Genomic DNA, 24,353 nt, shown 5'->3' with positions numbered 1-24,353 from the left:
ACTCCAAATTCAATTTGGAATGGATTCAAAATTCGAAAAAGTGCTCCTTCCAACTCCATCTTACATAAATTTCAAATAAAATGCTTTCCTCTCTCCTTTGTAAAATGTATAACCAAACAAACTCTATCTATTTCCAACTTCATAAATTTTAAATAAAGCGAAAAATATTTGAAATCTATTGCTAAACGGCTACTTAAAAAGGAGAAAGTAATGGACAAAACATGAACTTTAATTGAGGAAGGAACAATAATTCAAAGATACAAGAAGAGGCTTGATGGAAAAACAAAAACAAATACAAGAAGAGGCTAGATGGAAAAACAAAAACAAAAATCAAATAGATTATAAATACACAAGAGAGGGAAATTCATAGGATCAAAACCAAACATTTTTTTTTTTTAATTATCTACAATTTTCTTTATTCATTGGAAAATTAATTTTAGGCGTTGCTCCTGAATGAACCTAGAGCTTTGATAGCACCTGCACGGAGTACAAACTGGTGGTAGAGGGCGGCGGCGAATGCTCCAATGAATGGGCCCACCCAGAAAATCCAGTGTTCATCCCATGCCTTGTCACCATTGTAAATAACAGCAGCACCAAAACTCCTAGCTGGATTAATGCCAGTTCCAGTAATTGGTATGGTGGCTAAGTGAACCATAAACACAGCAAATCCAATTGGAAGTGGTGCCAACACCTGTGAACATCAACATTACATAATTTATTACTGCTTGGATTTAACTTATATATATGGTCATTATTAAAAAAAAATTACATTATCAGTATTATTTATGACAAAATTACATGTATCGAATATTATGAATGTATGTAAGATATGTATCTTTCATATAAATATTTTTCTTAACTTGTTCGGTTTGGCGTAAACATGAAATGCTTTATCGTATATTAACTTTCTTTTTCTTTTTTAATATATTTTCAACAAGTTACCATTTACATGCCTCGTTTTTTTCAAATTGCTAATTTCAGGTCTTATGAAAAATGTATGTAATTATTTTATAGGTGACCTGACTTAATAGTGTACTTAAATTGAGAAATGGAAAAATTAATTAAGGTTGCCATACAGTAACTTTTTCTTTTTGGTAGAAGACTGTAGAGCTGATATTAACAATGACAGGTAAAGATAGGTGTATTTTAAAAGATGGTTTAGGTTACCTGCCTCTTTAATTACCTATATATAGCGGGGTTATAGCATTGCCTAATTAGCAACACAGACCTAACCCTATTCATTACTTTTTAAGTCAAATATTGATTTCCTTGGGATTTTTAAGTTATAAAACGTTATGCCATAAGTGTAATTTAATTAGTCATAACAAATTATTGCTCTAAATTACCACCTAAGTTTATTAACAATTAACTTAATTCGATAGTGATACATAACATGTACTGTTATTGCATAAAATTTGAACTCTGAATACTTACAGGGACATGAGAGTCTCTGGCACTCCTCTTGGGGTCAGTGGCAGAGAAGACAGTGTAGACCAAAACAAAGGTACCAATAATCTCCGCGCCCAATCCAACACCCTTGCTATGACCACCAGCCATAACATTAACACCACCATCATACCTATTGTAGTAAGCTGATTGGAAAGCCTTGACGAAACCCACACCACAAATTGCACCCAAACACTGGGCCACCATGTACAAAACTGCCCTGATTAGTGATACTTTCCTTGCCAAGAACAGCCCAAATGTCACTGCTGGGTTGATGTGTCCTCCTGTATTATGAACATATACATGTATTAATGCAAAGGTTGAGCCAAGATTTTAACTTATAGATTATGAATTTTACAACGATAACTTCAAGTAATATAACTAAGTTTTAAATTTAATATTACATATTTAATAAATTTCTTAACACAAATAAATTATTAAATTTAAAATTCAGTTATATTATCTGAACAAAAATTACTAGGTCATACCGAACTCGTACTAGACTGTATATTAAATAGTTATAATAGTGTAGAGTTGAATTTTCGATCACCAATAATGTACGATTATTTTACGGTATTAGGTTGATATGATATAACAACAGGTTGTTAATTGTTTGTCGTTATCCTAATTTGATAACTTAAAAAATAAATAATTATTGATAGAGTAAAAGTTCTTTACATCGTCATAATATATAAGTTAAACCCTGCCGGTCTTTGAAATGAAATGATTCGTACAATTCAACATAATAACACAATATTTCGAGTTAGAAATTTCACTATTATCTATTAACAAAAAGAAATATTTTCTGTGCGTGAGTACTCAATCTAAAATCGTGGATAAGATATATAAATTAAGAAATAAATCTTAATTTATATTTAACAAACAAAAGAAAATGAAAGAAAAAACAGAGACAACAAATAGTAAATATAGAAATTAATTGTAGTACACAAATATACCACAAAAAATAAGTTTAACTTTTATGCATTATACATCTTAATTTATATTTAACAAAACAAAAGAAAATGAAAGAAAAAACAGAGACAACAAATAGTAAATATAGAAATTAGTTGTAGTACACAAATATACCACAAAAAATAAGTTTTAACTTTTATGCATTTGATCTCTAAAAAAATTAGTGATGGGCAAATTTAGCCACCAAACAGTAAGAATCAGTCACTAATCTTATTTAGTAACGAATTAATACTAATCAGTGATAAATTAATAAACAATTCCTATTTAACGAGAGACTCGCAGCTAATTCTTGTTTCTTAGCGAGTGTAAAATTTAGTTATACTATTGTATTACTTATTATACGACAACAACACTAACAATATACCAAGTGTATTTTTATAAGTGGAGTATGGAAAGGGTAGAGTGTACGCAAATTTTATCCCTATCTCGAAGATGTTTTCGAAAGACACTCGGCCGAAATGAATCGTATTACCTATTATAACATGCTAAAATATATTGACAGTGTAAAGATTTTTGCGAAAACTCACCAGAGATACCGGCAGTGCAGTAAACAAGAATGAAAATCATGCCACCAAAAGCCCAAGCAATTCCAAGAATACCAACACCACCACATACATCACCTCCATCATCCAAATCTGATTGGTGTTTGTATCCAATCACTGTCAGTATAGTAACATAAAGGAATAACAAAGTGGCAATGAATTCAGCAATAATTGCCCTGTAAAATGACCATTGTGTTAGCTCTTCAAAGTCCACTAATGGTGCTGGTGGAGGGTCAGTATAGTCTTTTGCAGAAAATTCTGCTGGTCTCTCTGTTACTGCTTCAACTTCTTTAGTCATGTTTGTTTTTCTTTGTTAAAGAAAAGAGAAAGAAATTTGGATTGATGAGAAGTGAGTGTAAATGGATAGGTATTTATGGGAGAAAAAGAGGAGACTTTAATGATTGATGTTGTGAAGAGAAAGAGTTTAATTGTTTTGAGTTAATATTATTTTTGAGCCGTCCAATACTAATTATTATACTAATTATTGTGGAATTTGTGAACTTGCAATTGGTCCCATGGGCCACCACTGCAACACAACGGCTTTCTTATGTTGTCTTTACTACTTACTCCCTCCCTTATTTAGAGCCCGTTTGGATTGACTTATAAGTTGGCTTATAAGCTGTTTTTAGCTTTTTTGAGTGTTTGGCTGACCAGCTTAAAGTCATTTTGTGTTTAAAATAAGCTCAAAAAAATAATTGAGTCAATTTGACTTAACTTATCTAAAGCAGCTTATAAGCTGAAAACAACTTATAAGCCAAAAAAAATAAGTTGGGCTACCCCAACTTATTTTTTTTGACTTATAAGCTGTTTTCAGCTTAAAGCCATAAGCCCATCCAAACAGGCTCTTACTTGTATTGTATACTAAAAAATAATTGTCCATTTTTATTTATCTTGTATACTAAAAAATAGTAGGAAGTACCTATTTTATCCTTATTAATAATTATTGAGTTGGAAAGTTAATGAAATTCTTAGTGGCTACAACTTTTAAAGTATGTTTTATTGATCAATCATTAGATAACTTTGTAATGGGGTGATCTAATAAAATTATCATTAGAATATGTATAAATATGTAGTTAGATAAATTCAGAATCCATAAACTTTAAATCCTAGAGCCTGTTTGGATGAGCTTAAAATAACTTATGACTTATAAGCATAAGTTTGGAAATCCTAACTTATGACTTTTGGCTTATTTTTTATTATCTTAATTGGCTTAAAAAAACTGTTTGAAAGCACTTTTTTTTTTTAATCTTACCAACACTACAAAAGTGATCAAAAGTAATTTTGTATTAAAAGCACCTAAAATAAGCCAATCCAAACAGGCTCCTAGTCCGCCTTTGTTAGCTATCTACAAATCCAAACAGGCTCCTGCTCCGCCTTTGTTAGCTGTCTACATTAAACACCCCCTTGGAGTGTGACTTTTCCCAGAATCACATATGACCACAAAATACTTCGTGCACCATACTACCCTTAATCTTGAGTATTTTTAAAAAGATTTATTAAATCTTAAAAATATGGGTTGGGGAGTATTTTTAAAAAGATTTATTAAATCTTAAAAATGTAGGTTGGGCATGTCATGCAAGGGTATGGTGCTAGCTGGATTGCAAAATAAAACTAGGAAGCGAAAGCAATATAAAAGTTTGCAAATGATGATCTTTTGTTTGTCTTTGTTTTAAGTGTTTAATAGCAAATTTATGATTTGGAAATAAGACGCTTTATATTTTCCTAGAAAGAATAAGAAATTGTAAATTTTGAGACCACTTTAATCTCATAATCTGTGAGTGGAACTAATTGGTGACTCTTTTTTTTCTTAAACAAGAAGTTGGTACATAATTTTTCTTGTGTATTAATGTACAATTAATGGAAAGGTCAAAAGGTTATGGAATTGGCACCTAAAAGATTGGAAGAAAATATCAAAAAGAAAAAGGGAATGGTCTGGGAAAAAATGAACAAAAGTGGGTGCAGAAAATTTTAGAAAGCTCTCATGTTACTGTTATATATATGTGTCCCTAAATGCTTAGTCAAGCAACTTTAAGAAAATTTAACAAACTCGAAGAACATCATGCTAATTATTACTATTCCTCGTGTCAAAATACTAATAATACTATTCATTTTTAACTTTATTATAGCATAGTTTTTTTACAAAAAGTCCAACTAGGTGTATATCTTTCAATATATAACATCTTCAACAACGGATATTATCAAATTATATTATTTATTTGACTTTAAAATCTCACAAAAATAGGTAACATTGACAAATATTTTATAGTAGTGTCCGGCCTATTGATGCTGAAGAATCAACGGGTGAATTATGGTTAGGGTGAAATATCACTCGCACTTAGAGGGTTCTCCTCGAAATGCATTAAGACGCAACAACTATTATTCAGTAGTAGTAACTAGTAAGTGGTAATATTACTAGTGTTTCATATATCAACATTAAAAGAATGAAAATGGTTAATACATATCTTTCCGAACATAAGATTAGAACAGTTAATGGTCACCTAGTTCAATAACTGTTAAAACTAAAAAGTACTACTACTGCCCTTAGGCCAAAGACAATTTACTTTCCCGCATTTTACTTTATGAATTTTTCGCTTTAGAAAAAAAAAAAGCTGTAAAAAGACACTTATTATTGTCCGAAATTCAACATTTGAGTAAATTCAAGACAATTATGGCAAGAAAAGATTAGTGAACCAAATTGAGTGGCAAGTCATGTCATTAGGAGTTTTCTAGTCCAAACATATGTAAAGCGGGACTAAAACAAACTGTAATCAGCCGTCACAACTTTCAGAGCCATAAATTAAAGATTTAAATTAAAGTTCTATAGCCGTCACAATCGATTCATTAAAAAAACAAGTCATAATATGAAATAAATAGAAAATAACTTACTACTAACATACTAAATGATATGCTATCATTTTTTTTTTTTGCATTATTAGTGTATATAACATAAATCTTAAACTTAATCTTCTTAAATTCAACAATCATGAATAGAAGTAATAAACAAAAAAGATGGTAAAATAATACGCAAGAGAAATGTCTCTTTATTATATTGTAGCACATATCATTGAACCAAACTATTCAATTAGACTCTCATCGTCACTTTTATTTACTTATCTTGGAGTACAGACAAATTTTCTATTCTTCTTTTTTTTTTTTCTTTTTTTCTTTTTTCTTAATCTAATGTTCTTCTAATATGGTCTGTGCATTAATAAGGTTAATTACTGGTTGTCCTTCTATTAGGACTTTTGTGTTCCTGTAATATGCGAATCCTTTTAGGTAAGGAAAATGATAATAGTGTTGTTTAACAATTGTTAATCTTATCACTAAACATTTTCAACACTAAACAAACTATAAAATTAAATCGAGGGACAAAAAATGATATCACCGTTGTTTAAAATAACTTAAAGATCATATTCTTTTTAATATTTCGGGGCTCAATAATGTTGTCATATTTTTGCTGGCTAATTGATCCTTAAGACCTGCCAGATAAATTGATCTGGAAGACACACCTAACAAAATAACAAATGCACAAGGGCAAACACAAATTATACGTACATGTGCCTCTACTTGACCCTTATGACATTTTGCGAGGATTTTATTCTTCTTCTTATTCTTTTTAAGTGTTTCTTTCGTTTCGCTTTAGAAATTTAAGAAAAACAAGAAATTCTTTTTAAAATTTTATGATTCTGAAGTATTGGTATATATAATTAATGTATTAGAATGCCCTTTAATCTTGTAGTCCTAAATATTTATTATTTAGAATGTCGAATGTTGAAACTGAAATAGTTATTATTAAATATACAAAGTAGTGTGTTTTTTAAATTAATTATTTATGATTTTATTCGTCTTCTCCTTGTTCCAGCAATATCTTTACCAGACCACCAAAGGATGTGATGCGACGGATGGGGCTGCTCCTCCCTTAATTAAAAGTCTAGGGTTCGAGCCCTGGGTATGAAAAAATCCTTGAAAGAGAGCGCTTCGCCCCGAATGTGACCCTACACGGCGCGAATCCATATATAATCAGGCTCTAATGCGGGTACCTGACACCAGGTGTGAAACAATTTATTTTTTTAACCAGTGGTCCATATTTCAAAACAAATAAGTTTCGAAAGTGTTTTGTGCAAATTTTAAAAATAGCCGAGCTGAGATTAAGCATCATTCGAAACTCGCATATAATTAACGCTGTTTTGCACAAGATTGTGCATGCCACTACTTAGCCATATATATGCTACAAACAAACAAACAAACAAAACAGTACATATGTAAAATGGGAAATATATAAACTTACAAAATTATACGTGTTTACCCCGGATTCGGTAATCAATTGAATTTGTGTGTGAGTATAGGATATGTGCTTGAGTCCCAATGTTTATTACAAACCGTGGATGAGAATGCTTATTGATAAGCGTGCAAGGAGCGCAAGTGACAGATGATTCCGCGTATGGCCAATTTGATTGAAGAAATATGATATAGATGACAAACTTACAATGGAAAATATCAATATTGAGATTGCAAGAACTGTATATATATATGTATTGTGTTACAAGTGTTCTTTTGAATAAAAGATCAACCAACCCCCAAAGGGAGGAGGGAATGCCCTATTTATAGTGATGAACCCATGGGCCTTTCTCAATATGAATTAATAAAATAATAATAAAAGGACAGCCCCTGTATGGATGTGATGGGATCTGACTGACGGCGCCGTCTGACACACGCATAGTTGGTAGCCGACCATGATGTGACACCACTGCTGCGCCCCAGTAACGGTCATAACGGACCAACGGACTCACGGGTACCGGACCACCGGCGGTAACCCCCCGGAAAGAGATCTGAACCTTCGGTGGCTTAAAAACCGGGACCGATGATGCTTCCGCTCGGCTTTGATCCGAATGCTTATCCGGAAACCCGATGCTTATACACGAACTTTCCCTCCTTTTCCTCCTCCGAGCCACGGTTACCCCGGATTGGCCCTCATCCGGTTTTCACCGTATACAGATAGCCCCACGCTTCCCGGACCAACGATCTATCGGAGTGATGGGAAGTGAATGAATCGTACATCCGGCCACCCGGTCGGCCAATTCTTATCACTTTATTTTGGCGGGAACGGCTGCGTTTCGTCTTCCTTTTTGTCGCCTACGTGTCCAATTCTGGTTTGTTCGTTCCTGTCAACCGCCTTTTACACGTCATTTCGCATTAATGTCGCAACACGTGGCGATCCTCGATTGGCCGCCCTCGATAACCGTTCCTCCCTTACGCCTATATAAAGCCCCTCCTTTCCTCATTTTTCACTTTTCTGGTTTGCTCTCCCTTTTCTTCTTCCTTCTGTGCGTCAAAAACCATCCTTTCCGTTCACAAATTCGTTGCCAAACCTTCTCTTACCAATACAAAAAAAAAAAGAAAGGAAAGGGAATTAGCTTTGTCACTACTCTCGTCAATTGCTTCTTTGCTTCTTCAAATCGTCACTTCCTTCGTTTCCTTTACGCCATTCCCTACTTTTCTCCTTTTCTTTCAATCATGTCTGAAACCACTTCTACAGACATTCCTTCGATCTCGTCCCCGAGGGCCGAGGCCGTATCCCCGGTCAAACAAAAGGGTAATCCCGAAACTGTGGCCTCGGATATTATACCGGCAAAATTTAACTTCAACAAAGACCTGGAGTAGAAAAACCCTCCGTCGTTTCAGACCGGGGATACGACGTGAGGCGATATCCTTCCTCTATAACCGAGGACAGGCTCGACACAGTCCGGACAGACTGCGGGTGGGACACACGCCCGGTAAGGGTTTTCGCACCCGGGCCAGATGAATCCATAACCGACCACCGGGAGGGGTTTTTGTACGTGTACACTTACCCCTTCACCCTTAAGCTCGACCCCCCGATTGATCCGGTCATACTGGATATGTGCCGGACTTATGGCGTAACTTTGGCTCAGATCGGCCCAACTGTTTGGAGGGTCGTTGCCTGCCTCCGGTTGCTGGCCATCAGGGCTGAGAAGGAATTCTCATTGGGCCACCTAATACGTTTGTATTCCCCGAGGATATTCCGGGGTGGTGTCATAAGATTAGCCAAGCGCAGCCGGAACCCGTTCTTCTCGAAGATGGACGAAGACCGGGACAGAGGGTGGTTGGAACGCTACGTCAGGGTAAAATCCGAGGACATAATCCCGGCCTCCTATCAACCTTTTCCGGAGAAATGGAACGACAAACGTAAGTTCGATCCTTTGAGTAATCGTCATCATATGTTTAGTTGCTTACGGTATTGTTTTCTCACCACCCTTTCGCTACTTTACAGCAAATGGATTTGTTCCCCCGGTTATTCGAGATCTGACTGAGTGGGTCACGGCGCTCCTCAACCAGCTTCCCTATGAGGACCGGACTTGGGCCCACTTATCACGCGGTCGATGGATCGCTCAAAATCATGGTAATATTTGGCTTCCCTTTGATCTCGTTGCCTCTTTAGCCATTCGAGGCCGTCAATTTCCTTAACCTGCCTATGCTTTTGTCATTCAGGCTTGCCGAAGGGTTCGGAGGCCGGTGGCCGGCCTATGCTTTTGCCGTGGCAAATGCTGAATTTCTTCCCTTGTTTCTCTTTATCGTGCCATGCCTCGATGTGGGTACTGTGGCCCCTTAACACTGATCCGAGCTTCGAGGTCGGGTGAGTGTTACCAAGCCCTCACTCGGAAGATGCAACCTCGGGTGTCCGAGTTCTGGCCCTTGGCCTTTATTGCATAGCACGTTGTACTCGTTGCCTCATTAAAAACCTCGGCGGAAAACCCATTTTGGGACAAAACCGTACTTAAGGAAAAGAGTGCAACACGTGCTTTCAGTCCTAAGTTTCTATTTTTGTGTCGTGTTCGATTTCCTGCAAAAAGACAATACGGTTAACAGAAGGTATATGAGAGGATCATACCTTAGCAGTAATATCTTTTCAGATGGGCTATGTTCCAGTTGTTGCGTAGGCATTGTCCATCCATGGACTCCAGCTGGTACGATCCTTTGCCTGTTACACCGGTCACCTTGTACGGCCCTTCCCAGTTTGGTCCTAGCTTTCCCTCGTTTGGGTTTTTTGTATGCAAAGTGACTTTTCGAAGTACCAAGTCCCCAACCCGGAAATGCCGAAAGTTGGCTCTCCGATTGTAGTACCTTTCCATCCTCTGCTTTTGAGCCGCAATTCGGACCAATGTTCTTTCGCGCATCTCATCTGCCAGGTCGAGCCTTACGACCATGGCCTCCCCGTTTAACTCCTCGGTTGCATACCTGAAACGGAGAGTCGGCTCGCCAACCTCGACGGGGATAAGGGCTTCGGTCCCGTATACCAACGAGAAAGGGGTCTCGCCCGTGCTGGACTTGGCCGTGGTTCGGTAAGCCCATAATACCTCGGGCAACACTTCTCTCCAACGGTGCTTCGATGCTTCCAGCCGCTTCCTTAGACTTTGGATTATTGTCTTGTTAGTGGATTCCGCCTGTCCGTTTGCACACGGGTGATATGGGGTCGACACAATCTTCTTGATCTTCAACCCCTCGAGGAAACTGTTGACCTTACTACCCATGAACTGAGGACCGTTATCACAAGTTATTTCGGCTGGAATGCCGAAACGGCATACGATGTGGTCCCAAACGAAGTCGATAACCTCCTTTTCTCTGATTTTTTCAAAGGCCTGCGCTTCGACCCATTTAGAAAAGTAGTCAGTCATAAATAAAATAAAGCGTGCCTTACCTGGTGCCCGGGGTAACGGACCCACGATGTCCATTCCCCATTTCATGAACGGCCATGGTGAGACTACTGAATGCAACGACTCCCCGGGCCGGTGAACCATCGGGGCATGCCTCTGACACCCGTCACATTTTCGGACGAAGTTTCTCGTGTCTTCATCCATCTGATTCCAGTAATACCCGGCCCTGATCAGCTTCCGGACCAGAGCTTCCGCACCAGAGTGATTGCCACAGGTCCCTTCATGTACTTCCCTCATCACATACTCCGTTTCCCCAGGGCCCAAACATTTAGCCAAGGGTCCGTGGAAAGAGCATCGGTATAATTGGCCGTCCACTAAGCAAAATCGGGCTGCCTTTGTTCGTAACGAACGCGACTCCTTCGGGTCGCTTGGAAGCTTATCATCACGCAAGTAGTCAATGTATTTGTTGCGCCAATCCCAAGTCAGACCTGTCGAGTATATTTCAGCGTGTCCGCTTTCTATGGCCGTTCTTGTCAGTAGCACCGTTTCTCCGGAGTTGATTTCAACCCCTTCGACCGCAGATCCCAAATTGCCAATGCATCGGCCTCACAGTTCTGTTCTCTCGGTATATGCTACAAGGTCCATTTTTTAAATCGGTGAAGTATCACTCTGGTTTTCTCGAGATACCTCTGCATCCGTTCATCCTTGACTTCAAACGTGCCATTCACCTGGTTTGCGACCAAAAGCGTGTCGCACTTTGCCTCGATAGTTTCTGCCCCCATACTCCGGGCCAATTCTAATCCTGCAATCATAGCCTCATACTCGGCTTCATTGTTAGTTAGCTTGATAGTTTTGATGGAATGTCGAATGACATCACCGGCCGGGGCCCTAAGGACAATACCAAGCCCGGAACCTCTAAGGCTCGAAGCCCCGTCCGTATACAGAGACCAAATGCCCGTGGCCTTTCCCGAGGTCAGCAGGAACTCTTTTTCGACCTCTGGGACCATGGCTGGGGCGAAGTCTGCTATGAAATCGGCTAAGATTTGGGATTTGATGGCCGTTCGGGGTCTGTATTCGAGGTCGTAGCCGCTGACCTCTACAGCCCACTTCGTTAGCCTACCCGACAACTCGGGTTTATGCATGATGTTTTTCAAAGGATAAGTAGTTACTACACATATGGGATGGCTTTGAAAGTAAGGCTTAAGCTTTCTGGAGGCGCTAACTAGTGCCAACGCCAACTTTTCCAGATGGGGGTAACGGGTCTCCGCATCCCCCAATGTTCTACTCACGTAATAGATAGGGAATTGCGTACCTGATTCTTCTCGGACCAAAACGCCGCTTACCGCAACTTTGGAGACCGCTAGGTACAGAAATAGTGTCTCACCTGCCTTCGGCGTGTGCAGTAGAGGGGGGTTAGACAAGTACTTCTTCAGATCCTGCAGAGCTTCTTGGCACTCCGGTGTCCAGATAAAATCATTCTTCTTTCTGAGCAAGGAGAAGAACCGGTGACTCCTGTCCGAGGATCTCGATATGAAGCGACTTAGTGCTGCGATTCTCCCGGTGAGTTTCTGAACCCCCTTTATGCTGTTCACTACCTCGATATCTTCGATGGCTTTGATCTTGTCCGGGTTGATTTCGATCCCTCGGTTTGACACCATGAAACCTAGGAATCTGCCAGATCTTACACCGAATGCACACTTCTCCGGGTTAAGCTTCATGTTGTATTTGCGAAGCACATTGAAGGTTTCCTGCAAATGCTTTAAATGGTCCTCTGTTTCCAGGGACTTAACAACCATATCGTCAACGTAAACCTCCATTGTTTTCCCTATCTGTTCTTCGAACATTTCATTAACTAGGCGTTGGTAAGTTGCACCGGCATTTTTTAGTCCGAAAGGCATGACGTTATAACAGTAGGTCCCGTACCGGGTGATGAAGGATGTTTTCTCTTGATCCTCCGGGTACATCCGGATCTGGTTATACCCGGAGTAAGCGTCGAGAAAACTCAACATCTCATGCCCGGCCGTCGCATCGATCATTCTGTCGATATGAGGCAACGGAAACGAGTCCTTCGGGCATGCCTTGTTTAAATCTTTGAAGTCGACACACATTCGAAGTTTGTTACCTTTTTTGGGTACTACCACAACGTTGGCCAGCCTGTCCGGGTACTTTACCTCTCGGATGGATCCTATCTTCAAAAGTTTTGTTACCTCGTCCTTCACAAATGCGTGTTTAGCCTCCGCCATGGGTCTCCTTTTCTGTTTCACCGGAGTAAACTTCCCATCCAGGCTGAGCTTGTGAGTTGCTATTTCTGGTGATATACCTGTCATATCTATATGCGACCATGCAAAGCAATCGGCGTTAGCACGAAGAAATTTAATTAATCGACGCCTGAGCTCCAGGGTGAGCCCCGTGCCCAGGTATACCTTTCTGTCCGGGAGATATTTGAACAGGATGATCTGCTCCAATTCCTCCACAGTTGACTGAGTTGCATCCGAGTCATCTGGCATGACGAACGATCTGAGTACCTCGTAATCTTCCTCCTTATGTACCGGGTTCAACCCGGCGCACTTTGATTGCTATTTGGGAATCTCTCCTCCGGTTGCACTTTTCCATTCCGGCCCCTCGGGCCGAGGTGCCGCTTCTTCTACTGCAAACATTTCCCTTGCAGCGGGCTGCTCGCCCCGGACGGTTTTCACTCCTTCCGGCGTGGGGAATTTCAATAGCTGATGTAGTGTTGAGGGCACCGCCCTCATGCTATGTATCCAAGGTCTGCCCAATAATGCATTATATTTCATGTCCCCCTCGATCACATAGAACATCGTTTGCTGAATGGTGCCACCCACATTTACAGGCAATGAGATTTCCCCCTTTGTGGTTTCGCTCACCATATTGAACCCGCTTAGCACCCGGGCCACTGGTGCGATCTGGCCGAGCAGTCCTAGCTGTTCAACCACCCTCCATCGGATGATGTTGGCCGAGCTACCTGGGTCAATCAGAATACGTTTAACCTTAGTTTTAAAGACTAGTATAGAGATTACCAATGTGTCATTGTGGGGTTGAACGATGTCCTCTGCGTCTTCGTCATTAAAGAAGATGGATCCCTCGGCCGAATGGCCTCGGGTGCGCTTTTCAAGAACAATAGAGATCTTCGTCCGTTTCATTACCGGCCCTCGAGGGGCGTCTGTCCCGCCCACTATCATGTTGATCGTATGCTGGGGTTCGACAGGCTCGGACCTTTGAAAAGATTCCCTTTCCTTATAGTGATTTTTGGCCCGGTCGCTCAGCAGATCTCGGAGGTGACCATTTTTCAATAACCGGGCTACCTCGTCTCTCAATTGACGGCAATCTTCGGTTCGATGCCCGTGGGTCCCGTGATACTCGCACACTACACCCGGATCTCGCTGACCCGGATCCGACCTCAATGGTTTAGGCCACCTTACATCGGGGGCACGTCCAATAGCCGAGACAAGTCCTGAAGTACTAACGTTGAAGTTGTATTCTGAAATTTTTGGAGGAACTTTATTGCCGGCGGAACTTCCGGCATCGCTCCTAAACGAGAGTCCCCGACTGTTCGATGGCCGCTCCACTCGTTTGCTGCCCCGTCCTGAGAAATGGCTCGGGCTCTCTATTGCCTTTTCCGACCTGAAACTTTGCTTATCCGGATAGGGATATGGCCGAAACCTTTCTTTCGATGATTCAGACATGGCCTCGTATCCCTTCCTTGGCGGCTCGAAACCTCTACTTATTTTGGTCCTTACCGGAGAGAACTCGAATTGATCATCCTCCACCCGAATCTTTGACTCATACCGATTGTGGACGTCGGCCCATGTTACGGCCTCGTATTCGAGCAAGCTCTCTTTAAATTTTGCCGAGGCCACCGAACTTAGCATGTTGAGGCCCTTTGTGAAGGCCTGTGCGGCCCACTCTTCCGGCACCGGGGGTAGCTCCATTCGTTCCCTCTGGAACCGGGTGACGAATTCCCGTAATAACTCGCCGTCCCTTTGGGTTATCCGGAAAATGTCAGCCTTACGGGCCTGCACCTTTATTGCACCGGCGTGGGCTTTCACAAAGGCATCGACGAGCATCTCAAAAGAAGTGATCGAATGCTCGGGCAGATGGTCGTACCACGTCAACGCCCCCTTTGACAGAGTCTCCCCGAATTTTTTCAACAGTACTGATTATATCTCATCTTCTTCCATATCATTACCCTTGATAGCACAGGTGTACGAGGTCACGTGCTCATGCGGGTCCGTGGTGCCGTCGTATTTCTGAATGTCCGGCATCTTGAATCTCTTCGGGATCAACTTGGGTGCTGCACTCGGGGGAAAAGGCCTTTGAATATATTTTTTCGAGTTAGCCCCCTTCAGCAAAGGGGGAGCCCCCGGTATCTGATCTACCCGAGAATTGTAAGTCTCTACCCTTTTTTCGGTAGAGTCCACTCGTTTCGCCAAGTTTTCAAGCATCTTTAGTACCTCGGTGGAAGAACCGGCTCCGGAATCATTGCTCTCGACTGTCCGCGGCCTGCTTCTCTCGATTTCCACTGTTCCCTTGGCCTTTTCCGGCCCAGGCTCCCCCTGCCCGCTCTGCAACCGGGCAATCGCCATCCCTTGCTCGGCGATTGCCGCTCTTTGTTCCTACAACATTTCGAAAATCAAACGCAAATTAATGCCGTCATTTGGTGCCTCCGGCTCCTTCTGGCTTTGGGTCCGAGACAATGTGACGGAGTTGCGAGTTCTTACGGGATCAGTTGCCGGTAGGGCGGCGTTAATTTGATCCACCGTGTTTTGTCGGTTGAGGCCCTCCCTCGAGTCGACGCGGTTCGGGTCAGCGGGGTTCGGTAGTCCCCGTAATTCGCTTTCCTCGTTTTCTGCCACAATCTCGGTATTATTGACATGGTCGGACTGCTCAACATCAGCCATGAGTCAATTTTTGTCGAGACAAACGGGGCGGAAGTGTTACGGTTTGGAGGTGAGAACGACAAGAATCAGGACTAAGAACTATTATCCTTGCCCCACGGTGGGCGCCAAACTGTTTACCCCGGATTCGGTAATCAATTGAATTTGTGTGTGAGTATAGGATATGTCCTTGAGTCCTAATGTTTATTACAAACCGTGGATGAGAATGCTTATTGATAAGCGTGCAAGGAGCGCAAGTGACAGATGATTCCGCGTATGGCCAATTTGATTGAAGAAATATGATATAGATGACAAACTTACAATGGAAAATATCAATATTGAGATTGCAAGAACTGTATATATATATATGTATTGTGTTACAAGTGTTCTTTTGAATAAAAGATCAACCAACCCCCAAAGGGAGGAGGGAATGCCCTATTTATAGTGATGAACCCATGGGCCTTTCTCAATATGAATTAATAAAATAATAATAAAAGGACAGCCCCTGTATGGATGTGATGGGATCTGACTGACGGCGCCGTCTGACACACGCATAGTTGGTAGCCGACCTATATCTCAAGATAGAAATAAGGTCTGTGTACACTTTATCCTTCCCAAACTTTATTTTGTGAGATTTCACCACGTACACTCTTATATTTTTTTTTTTTATATATATATATATATGTTAACAGTCTTGATGAAAAGTTTGGCACTTCATTAGGTAATAAAGGTTATCATTGCTCGAAAGACTACCAAGTATATCACTCATGGATAAATAGAAGGACAACAACGAAAGATTTGAAGGATCCTGTTTGGCTTTTGACAAGCAAATACGACTAGTAGTGTCCGTTGATCACTGTTAGTTGAAAAGTTCTCCTTATCTTCTTGTGGCAGATAATGTTGACTCAAGTGAGGAAACAGACAGTGATAAGAGATTCACTGCATGTTAGGTACATATCGAAACATGTGCTGAACTATACTCCCATTGTCACAAATTAATGTTGACACATTTCTAATTTTGATAGTTAAGTAAGTTTTTCTTGCATATATATGTCTTATTGTTATAAATAAAGACTATAAAACAAATACACCTAAGAAAAGTATATAGAAAAAAATTAAATATATATTTCTTATACAAAGGAACTCCTATTTATAAGAGAAAACATAAATTTTGGGGGCCAAGTATTTTAAGAAGGAAACTTGGTGGCCACTTTTCTTGGTGGCCAAGATTCGTGTTGGCCAAGTTCCTTGTGGGACATCCACTTACAAATTAATATTTACAACACTCTCTCTTAGTTGTCCATTAATAGATGAAGTGTCTCATTAAAATTTTTCTAGAAAAAACCCAGTGGAAAAAATTCCAGTGAAGAAAAAAGAGTACACGTATCTAGTAATACGCATTACTAGCTGTCTCATTAAAAACCTTACCAGGACAACCCAAATGGGATAAAACCTTGGTTATGGGAAAAAGAGTACGGTGCGTATTTACTCCCCCTGATTAAGGCATCACATAATTCTTGAAGATGATGTACTCCGATCTTGTATATCACTTATCATATCTTGAGGTTGGCAGAGCATGTGTGATCAGATCTTTCAAATGATCATTCGGCGAACTGATTGATGATCTGCATCTTCTTTCTTAGATAGAGTTGTATCATCACCATATAATATTGCTGGAATCACGTCAAGTACATTCCTGGCTTGATTTAGCTCTTATCTTTGTATAATTTGACTGTCTTGTAGAACAACAGGGTATGACAGTAACCTTTCATAGGAATAAATAATATCTCTGGATCGAACTCTTACATCGATCAAATGAATGCCTGTATACCAAAAAAAAACTTGATAATTTTTGTTAGGATGAACACATTCATGTCAAGGCTTTCATTTGCAATATGCAATTGATCCTATTTCACATCTCTATATAAGAGAGAGATTGTATCATGCTTATAGATATAGCGAGATAGATAAACACATCAATTGCACACATATATGGCTTCAGGACCAATTTAACTTCTCATTTCAACTTCTTTTAGCAGATAATCTACTTCTTTTGGAAACTCTTTAAGAGCTCCAATAATATTTAAGTCATCAACAACTTGCACAACTCCAATAATATTTAAGTCATCAACAACTTGCACAACAATATGAAAAATTCCGATTATCATCTAGAGACAGGGGTAAACATGGTCATATTTGTACCCTTCATTAATGAATATTCATTAAGGCGATTTCAGTACATCAGCCTTGATTCATTTAATCCATTTAAGGATTATAAACAAGTTTTCCAAGAATTTGTATATGCTTCAGGCATTTTGAATCCTTAAGGAATTTTCATATAAATTTTGTCAAATAAGCCATATAGGCTGTGACAACTTCCATCAGTATAAATTGTGACATCTTCTGATGTATGGACTATATGTCCAATCGCTTACCATGATGCATCATTTCACTTGGTAATTATTTCTACATCAACATGCTTTAAGAGACGTAGAATTCTGATCCTCACAACCTTATGCTATATTGCGCGCTATATAGTATCAAAGATATCGTCAAAGATATAACATTTGTATCGGTTCGCAATTTGACACAACCTACTGAGATCTTATCACTTCATTATTTTCAGGTACCTGAACCTCCCATAAGGTTTCATGAAGTATTATGTCGTAGGATTTTCAAGGCACATTGCCTCCTTACTATGATCATTTTGATCATTTGCTCCTCCCCTTTTTCAAGGATTATTATATTTGGAACCGATTGGTCTACCATGCTCTATGCATGTTGTAAATTTTGTCCTTCAGGGACATTAGGAGCATTTTGCAGATGGAATATGAAATAGTTGGGTCAGCAAATGCTTCCAGCATTTGACTTGAATCATCTGAGGATCATACTGATGATAATTCACCACATATTTCTTAACTGCTTATTCTCTCCCCCTTAAGTTAGAAAAACTAAAATGTATCCTCATTTTTTTTGGGAAATCCATTTGTGTGCATCGTGGTATATCCATTAATCATATATTGCACATCAAAATCTATAAGATGGAAATATTTAGTTCCTGACCCTGAACCAATTATGAGGGGAGAATTTATCATAATTTATTGGTCTGTCGCATACAAGTGTCGTTGTATGCAATATATCATATCTCAGACCAACACCTGAAGCTTTGTTCTCATAAGCAATGGTTTAGCTATATTATGGAGGTATCCAATACCAACCCAGCTTCGATAAAAACCAGCATTATCAAGATGAATTGTCTTGATTACATATTCTGAAAATTGTGCTTCCAACTCAATTTTGAGGAAGCAACTTCGTAAATGTCAAACTTCCAGTTTACAATAAACGTATATGTGACTGTCTCATAGATGCATCTATTTAAAACATCACATCGCAACTGAACGGGCCCACATTCACCTTTTGTATTTTCTAGAATTTAGGGGATTTAGTCCTAACATTAGTTGGTGTAATCAACTTATCATGAGAACAAGCAACATAAAAGAAATTTTTGAAGAATCTTCTAGGTCTTCAATATATTTCAAATATTAAATTGGCACATCAGATTTAAATCAGGACCGTCGAAATGGTCATGTCACCTGATAAAATTCTATGTACTAGTAAACTTCAAGTTTACCATGGTAGTGTTATTATTTTAATAAACTTCTGGTTTACTATTGCATGAGATTTTATATTAATAAACTTCTGGTTTATCGTGGTATGTAATCTCATCATGCTCGGGTAACATTTCATATACATATTCCTTACCCGTGGTAACTTGAAGATATTCAATCTTCCAATCATTTGTAGTCTCAATATGATAACCATTTTTCTTGCTAGTAAACTTCAGGTTTAATATAATTTGTGTTCCGATCGTAAAGATAACGATCTAGGACAAATGGTGCTATCATATATAACCTCTTCGAGAGACTTCAATAAATTTACCATAATCAAATATTATTTAGACACCGCTAGTGTCAGGATACTTGTAGATAAATAATTAGCCCTTCTGGAGCCCTTAATTATTAGTTTCTACTACCAAATATTTTTTAGATACTTCTAGTATCACGAAAGAAAATTTGATTAGACACTACTGATCTTATGAAAGAAAACAATAATCAGATGAAAATTTAAAGACAATTTAAATTATAAATTAGAAAAAGTAAACGTTAAGCTCTAAACTTCAGTATTTCAAATATCTCCTTCGAGGAGATTAGACATTAACATCTAAATATTTTGTATCAAAGCGGCAACCAAATAGTAACCACATCTTTCAGGAAGGGATACATTGATGTTTATTTCCTTCAAGGAAATTAATAACAACTAACCATAATGTATCAATGTGGTTATAATAAAAAGCATTTTACTCTGTTTCCTTTTGCTTTAAAATGATACTTTAATAAACTTATTCAAGATGTTTCTACATACGACAAGCACGTGTTGCAATGCCTTAATTTCATACCACAAAAATAACATGTATAACCCTTGTTGTTTTATCTCTCGAGGAGTGGTATTTCTTTAGTCACTTCAGGGAATAAAACCTGATTAGTCAAATGTACTTGAAATACGATGTTCATCATCAATAGTTCATTATTCTGCTCAAGCACAAGAAGACACTGCTTCAGAATTTCTTAGATATTTTACTAATTCTTTCTACTTCAGGAGTAAAGTTTAAAGTTTTTACTACTTCGGGAGTAAAATTTAAAGGTTTACTACTTCGGGAGTAAATTTCAAAGTCTTACTACTTCAGGAGTAAATTTTAAATTCTACTATTTCAGGAGTAGGGTTTGGTGTCTTACTATTTCCGGAGTTGATTTCAGCATATTTACTACTGCATTAGTAAATTTTAGGATTCTACTACTTCGGGAGTAGATTTCAGAGTCCTACCATTTTGGGAGTAGAATTTAGAGTCTTACTACTTTGGAGTAGAGCTCAAAGTTCTACTACTTTGGGAGCAGAATTCTATTACTTCGAGAGTACAGTTCAAAGACTACTGCTTCAGGAGTAGAGTTCTGAGTTTACTACTTCGGGAGTAAAGTATAAAATATTTAGAATATTCCTTCTCAATTATTCTATCTCTTCTGGAGATGAGTCGTGATAATTTCACATCCAAATGTATGTCCATATTTATAAGCTTAATTACTACATACTGTCACATTCACTTCAGGGAATGGATCTGTATATGTAACATTTACGAACATTCTCATTTTCATGAACGAAACATATCGAACGTGTCTTAAGCATATCAAATAATGATAGCTTAGAACCTCTTGTAAGATATTGTTACTTCAGAAACAAATTGAGGCATATATGATGTAGATAATGTTTTTCTTTCACGACCCAAATACAGGCCGTGCGGGCACCTACCGTATTGCTACCTAGTAGGGGAACCCTTACCAACCAACCCATTATCCAAACACGTTGTTATTACCAATAATATAATTAATGATCACAATTAAAATAAATCTTCATAAGGACTCAGTTATCATTACAAGAAAACTGAAAAATTCCTGGGATCTAGTCTAGACAGGTACAAAAGCTCCTATCACACAGGGAATAACCAAAATAAATGACACAGCCTTTGCCTGGAATGAGATGAGCAAGGCTGTAGGGAGATGTCCGGTAATCCACTAAGAGAAACTTCAAGTAATAACCTGCAACACGTCTACACCCCAAAAAAATGTAGCAAGAGTAGTATCAGTACACCACACGTATTGGTAAGCATCATAGGTCGACTAAGATTAGTTCACGCAACACAATATAAAATCAATAAGATAAATAGATAAGTCAACGTACGCCCCTAAGACTCCCAATATAGACAATTACACCGATACGAATTCACCTCCCTAACTCCTAGTTATTCTGGTTCCCTTATTGCCACAGTACTGCCAACTACCCGACTGGTCAAGTGTAGTCCTACTTTGTATTTCCTTTTAAGTCCAAATAATTAATTCTTATCTCATCAATTCACTAACGTTTACTCTATGATTACTAGCCTTAGAATTTTCTATCCTGTTCACTCTCTAGGGTATGATGCATCCACAGAACGTACTCAACACACCTTCACCAAATACTATGACTCTCTAAATCCATCAGATTTAACTCAGAAATTCTGGAACTTAATAATTCATTCTTACGCCAACACCTTCGTGCATGATCAGAACTCCTCAAACAGTTCAACACAATTATAGGAGATGCATAATGCAAATGTAGTAGAATGACAACATGTAAATATGAGAATATGAAGGTATGAAATGCAATGCGGTGCAATGACCAAATACACAACTGTACATACATGCTAATTGGTGTCTTTTCCCAATAGTCATGACCTGCAGGGGTCCATGTACGACTCGTTCCGGACAAACCTCGGACCACGAGCTCACAACTAGGCCACATCCTTACCCCCGGTCAAATGTGTTTCGTAAATGTGTATATATATATATATATATATCTTCACATCACGGCCAATGATTAGTTTTCAAGTAGTACCTCATATTCAGCCCAACTCGGCTATAAAACCGGATAGCACAACTGATACTTACTCAGACTTTCTGCTCCATGCATTATTCCATAATCACACACAAATATATGCAACGATGCTAATGAATGAATCAATGTCATGAAATAGACCCTTGACGGGCGTAACACTATTATGCCTTCGCCTCAACTCACTCAATGCAACTCTTTTATTTGACAGGAACGAACAACCATATGAATATTACAAATAACTCAACAATTTATTTCGGAAATTAGATATACCTTGGAATAATTATGCTAACCTACGGGGTAACCCTCTTTAACAGCGACAAGCGATCACTTCCTATCAGTAGCACACAGACTTCAACAAACCTTAGGGCTTAGTATCCATTTATACACTCGTTGTTATTCTGGTTACTAAATATACATAAAATTCCGTTAAATTATGAACATATTCATCCGAACGCCGTGTCCAAAGACCTAATCATACTTTCTCCCGTCAATTCTATACGTATATACGACTCACTAATCAAAGTCTAACTCAAGTAAACCATAACCTACCTCGATGACGAGCAGTTGGTTGAACTTCCATGAAGTATCCACCTTCCTAGCCTGTAGCCGAATTCCGCGAGGAAGATGTGAAGAATGTTGGAGGAGCCTCTTTTTCTTGGTGTCAAGGGTTTTTCTTCGTATAAAACCTAATAGCAGCCTTGAAGGGTCTTTTATTAACAAGGAGGGTGAAATATAAAACTAAGTATGGAAAAATGTCCGCTGCGGTGAACATCAGTCTCGCTACAGTGACACCACTGCGATGGTGCCCTGTCCGCTGCGGTGAACCAAATCTTGCCCTGGCCCACAATTTTTAACTCTTTCCGAAATTGATTTTTTCCCACTATTATTCATTTTAGATACCCCATAGGGATTACCATATAAGATCTTAGGCCTAGATTGGGTACGGGTTTTGCGAAGTATTAAATAACGACCGGGCGGGGCGTTACATTCTCTAACATATTTTCAATTGTAATCACAGCAAGCCTATAATAATATTATCACTTCCGGTGACTATAGACATAAGTAAATATTCTTACCACTTCTGATAATTAATGTATTTAATTACAATGAAATATGTACAAAACATAATCACTCCAGGTGGTCGTTTTGACAATATTGCTCTTCTGGAGCACATTCAATTGCAACTGAGTTCTTGTAAGCGTAAAGTAGAGCTTTTGGAAGCAAGCTTGAGAGGTAGACTTTTCATTTTTTGTTCTTTGTTTCTAATAATAATACTTGCTTACCTAATGCCTCAAGCTCAATTCTTTGCCACCGATTTTTTTTTTTTTTTTTAATTTCTTTGCAGAAGTCGAACCTTCTCATTAAAGCCACTTCATACATAATAGACAAAGTAGTAATCATTAAACAAATTCCACAAAATTGAATTTTGACACAATAAGAAAATATCGTGTAAGATACTTATCTTGCACTTCTGCCAAACTCCAAATGATATAAATTTTTCCATGTCTCTTGATCTTTTCAAAATATTTGTCCAAAATGGCAGAGTCTCGTGCTGATAACGTGTTATAAAATAAAAACTATAAAGTAAATACACCAGAGAGAAGTATATATACAGGAACTGAATGTATATTTCTTATACAAAGGAACTCCTATTTATAGGAGAAAACATAAACTTGGGGCCAACTATTTTAAGAAGGAAACTTGGTGGCCATTTTTCTCGGTGGCCTAGATTCGTGTTGGCCAAGTTCCTTGTGGGACATCCGCTAACAAATTAATATTTACAACACATACAAATATTTTAAATTGTCAATTGTAATGCCTTATATATTTTTTTACATAATTTTCAAATATAAATTTTATTTCAAAAGAATTAAAGATTCCACATTCTAAATTTGGGCGAAATTTAAAAATTAATTCTCAAACTCTGTACTGTGCCACATAAATTGCGACCGAAGACGTCTTTATATTGTCCATTGAAGTTTGAAGCCCTCGATCTTCTTTGTTTTTCACTTCATCTCCCAAAGGTCCACCGTAGTTTTTGCACTTGCCGCCACGTAATCACTTTTACAGTCAATTTCTAGAGTTGAATGATATTATAGGTTTGCATTGGAGATTTATCCAAATTCATATGATTTATTAAGTTTAATTTATTCGATAAAGATATGTACGAAGTTACTAGACTGAAAGAAAAGAAAATAAGCATAACATTATATCCTTCAAAACTATATCCCCCTGCCGAATGACCTAAAATATAGTCTATTAGACTAGGCGACTAGCTAAGAAAAAGTATAATAAATTATGTTCGCCCGTGAACTTTCAATTGTATTTATTAAATAATTTTTTAA

At 38.6% G+C, this 24,353-nt stretch overlaps 1 protein-coding gene across 1 annotated transcript; it reads right to left on the bottom strand.

The window, feature by feature from the left end:
* Positions 1-211: 211 nt before the first annotated feature.
* Positions 212-3,382, bottom strand: LOC132605969 (aquaporin PIP2-4-like). The gene is made up of 3 exons (XM_060319260.1): positions 2,946-3,382; positions 1,435-1,730; positions 212-691 (listed from the first exon to the last, which is right to left on the bottom strand). The coding sequence occupies exons 1-3, from the start codon at positions 3,256-3,258 to the stop codon at positions 437-439; spliced, it is 864 nt and encodes a 287-aa protein (XP_060175243.1). The 5' UTR covers positions 3,259-3,382; the 3' UTR covers positions 212-436.
* Positions 3,383-24,353: the final 20,971 nt, after the last annotated feature.

Source organism: Lycium barbarum, chromosome 8, assembly GCF_019175385.1.
Source record: "Lycium barbarum isolate Lr01 chromosome 8, ASM1917538v2, whole genome shotgun sequence".
Lineage (NCBI taxonomy): Eukaryota > Viridiplantae > Streptophyta > Magnoliopsida > Solanales > Solanaceae > Lycium > Lycium barbarum.
Note: the sequence above shows the minus strand (reverse complement) of the source record. Positions and strands in the feature narration are given on the sequence as shown.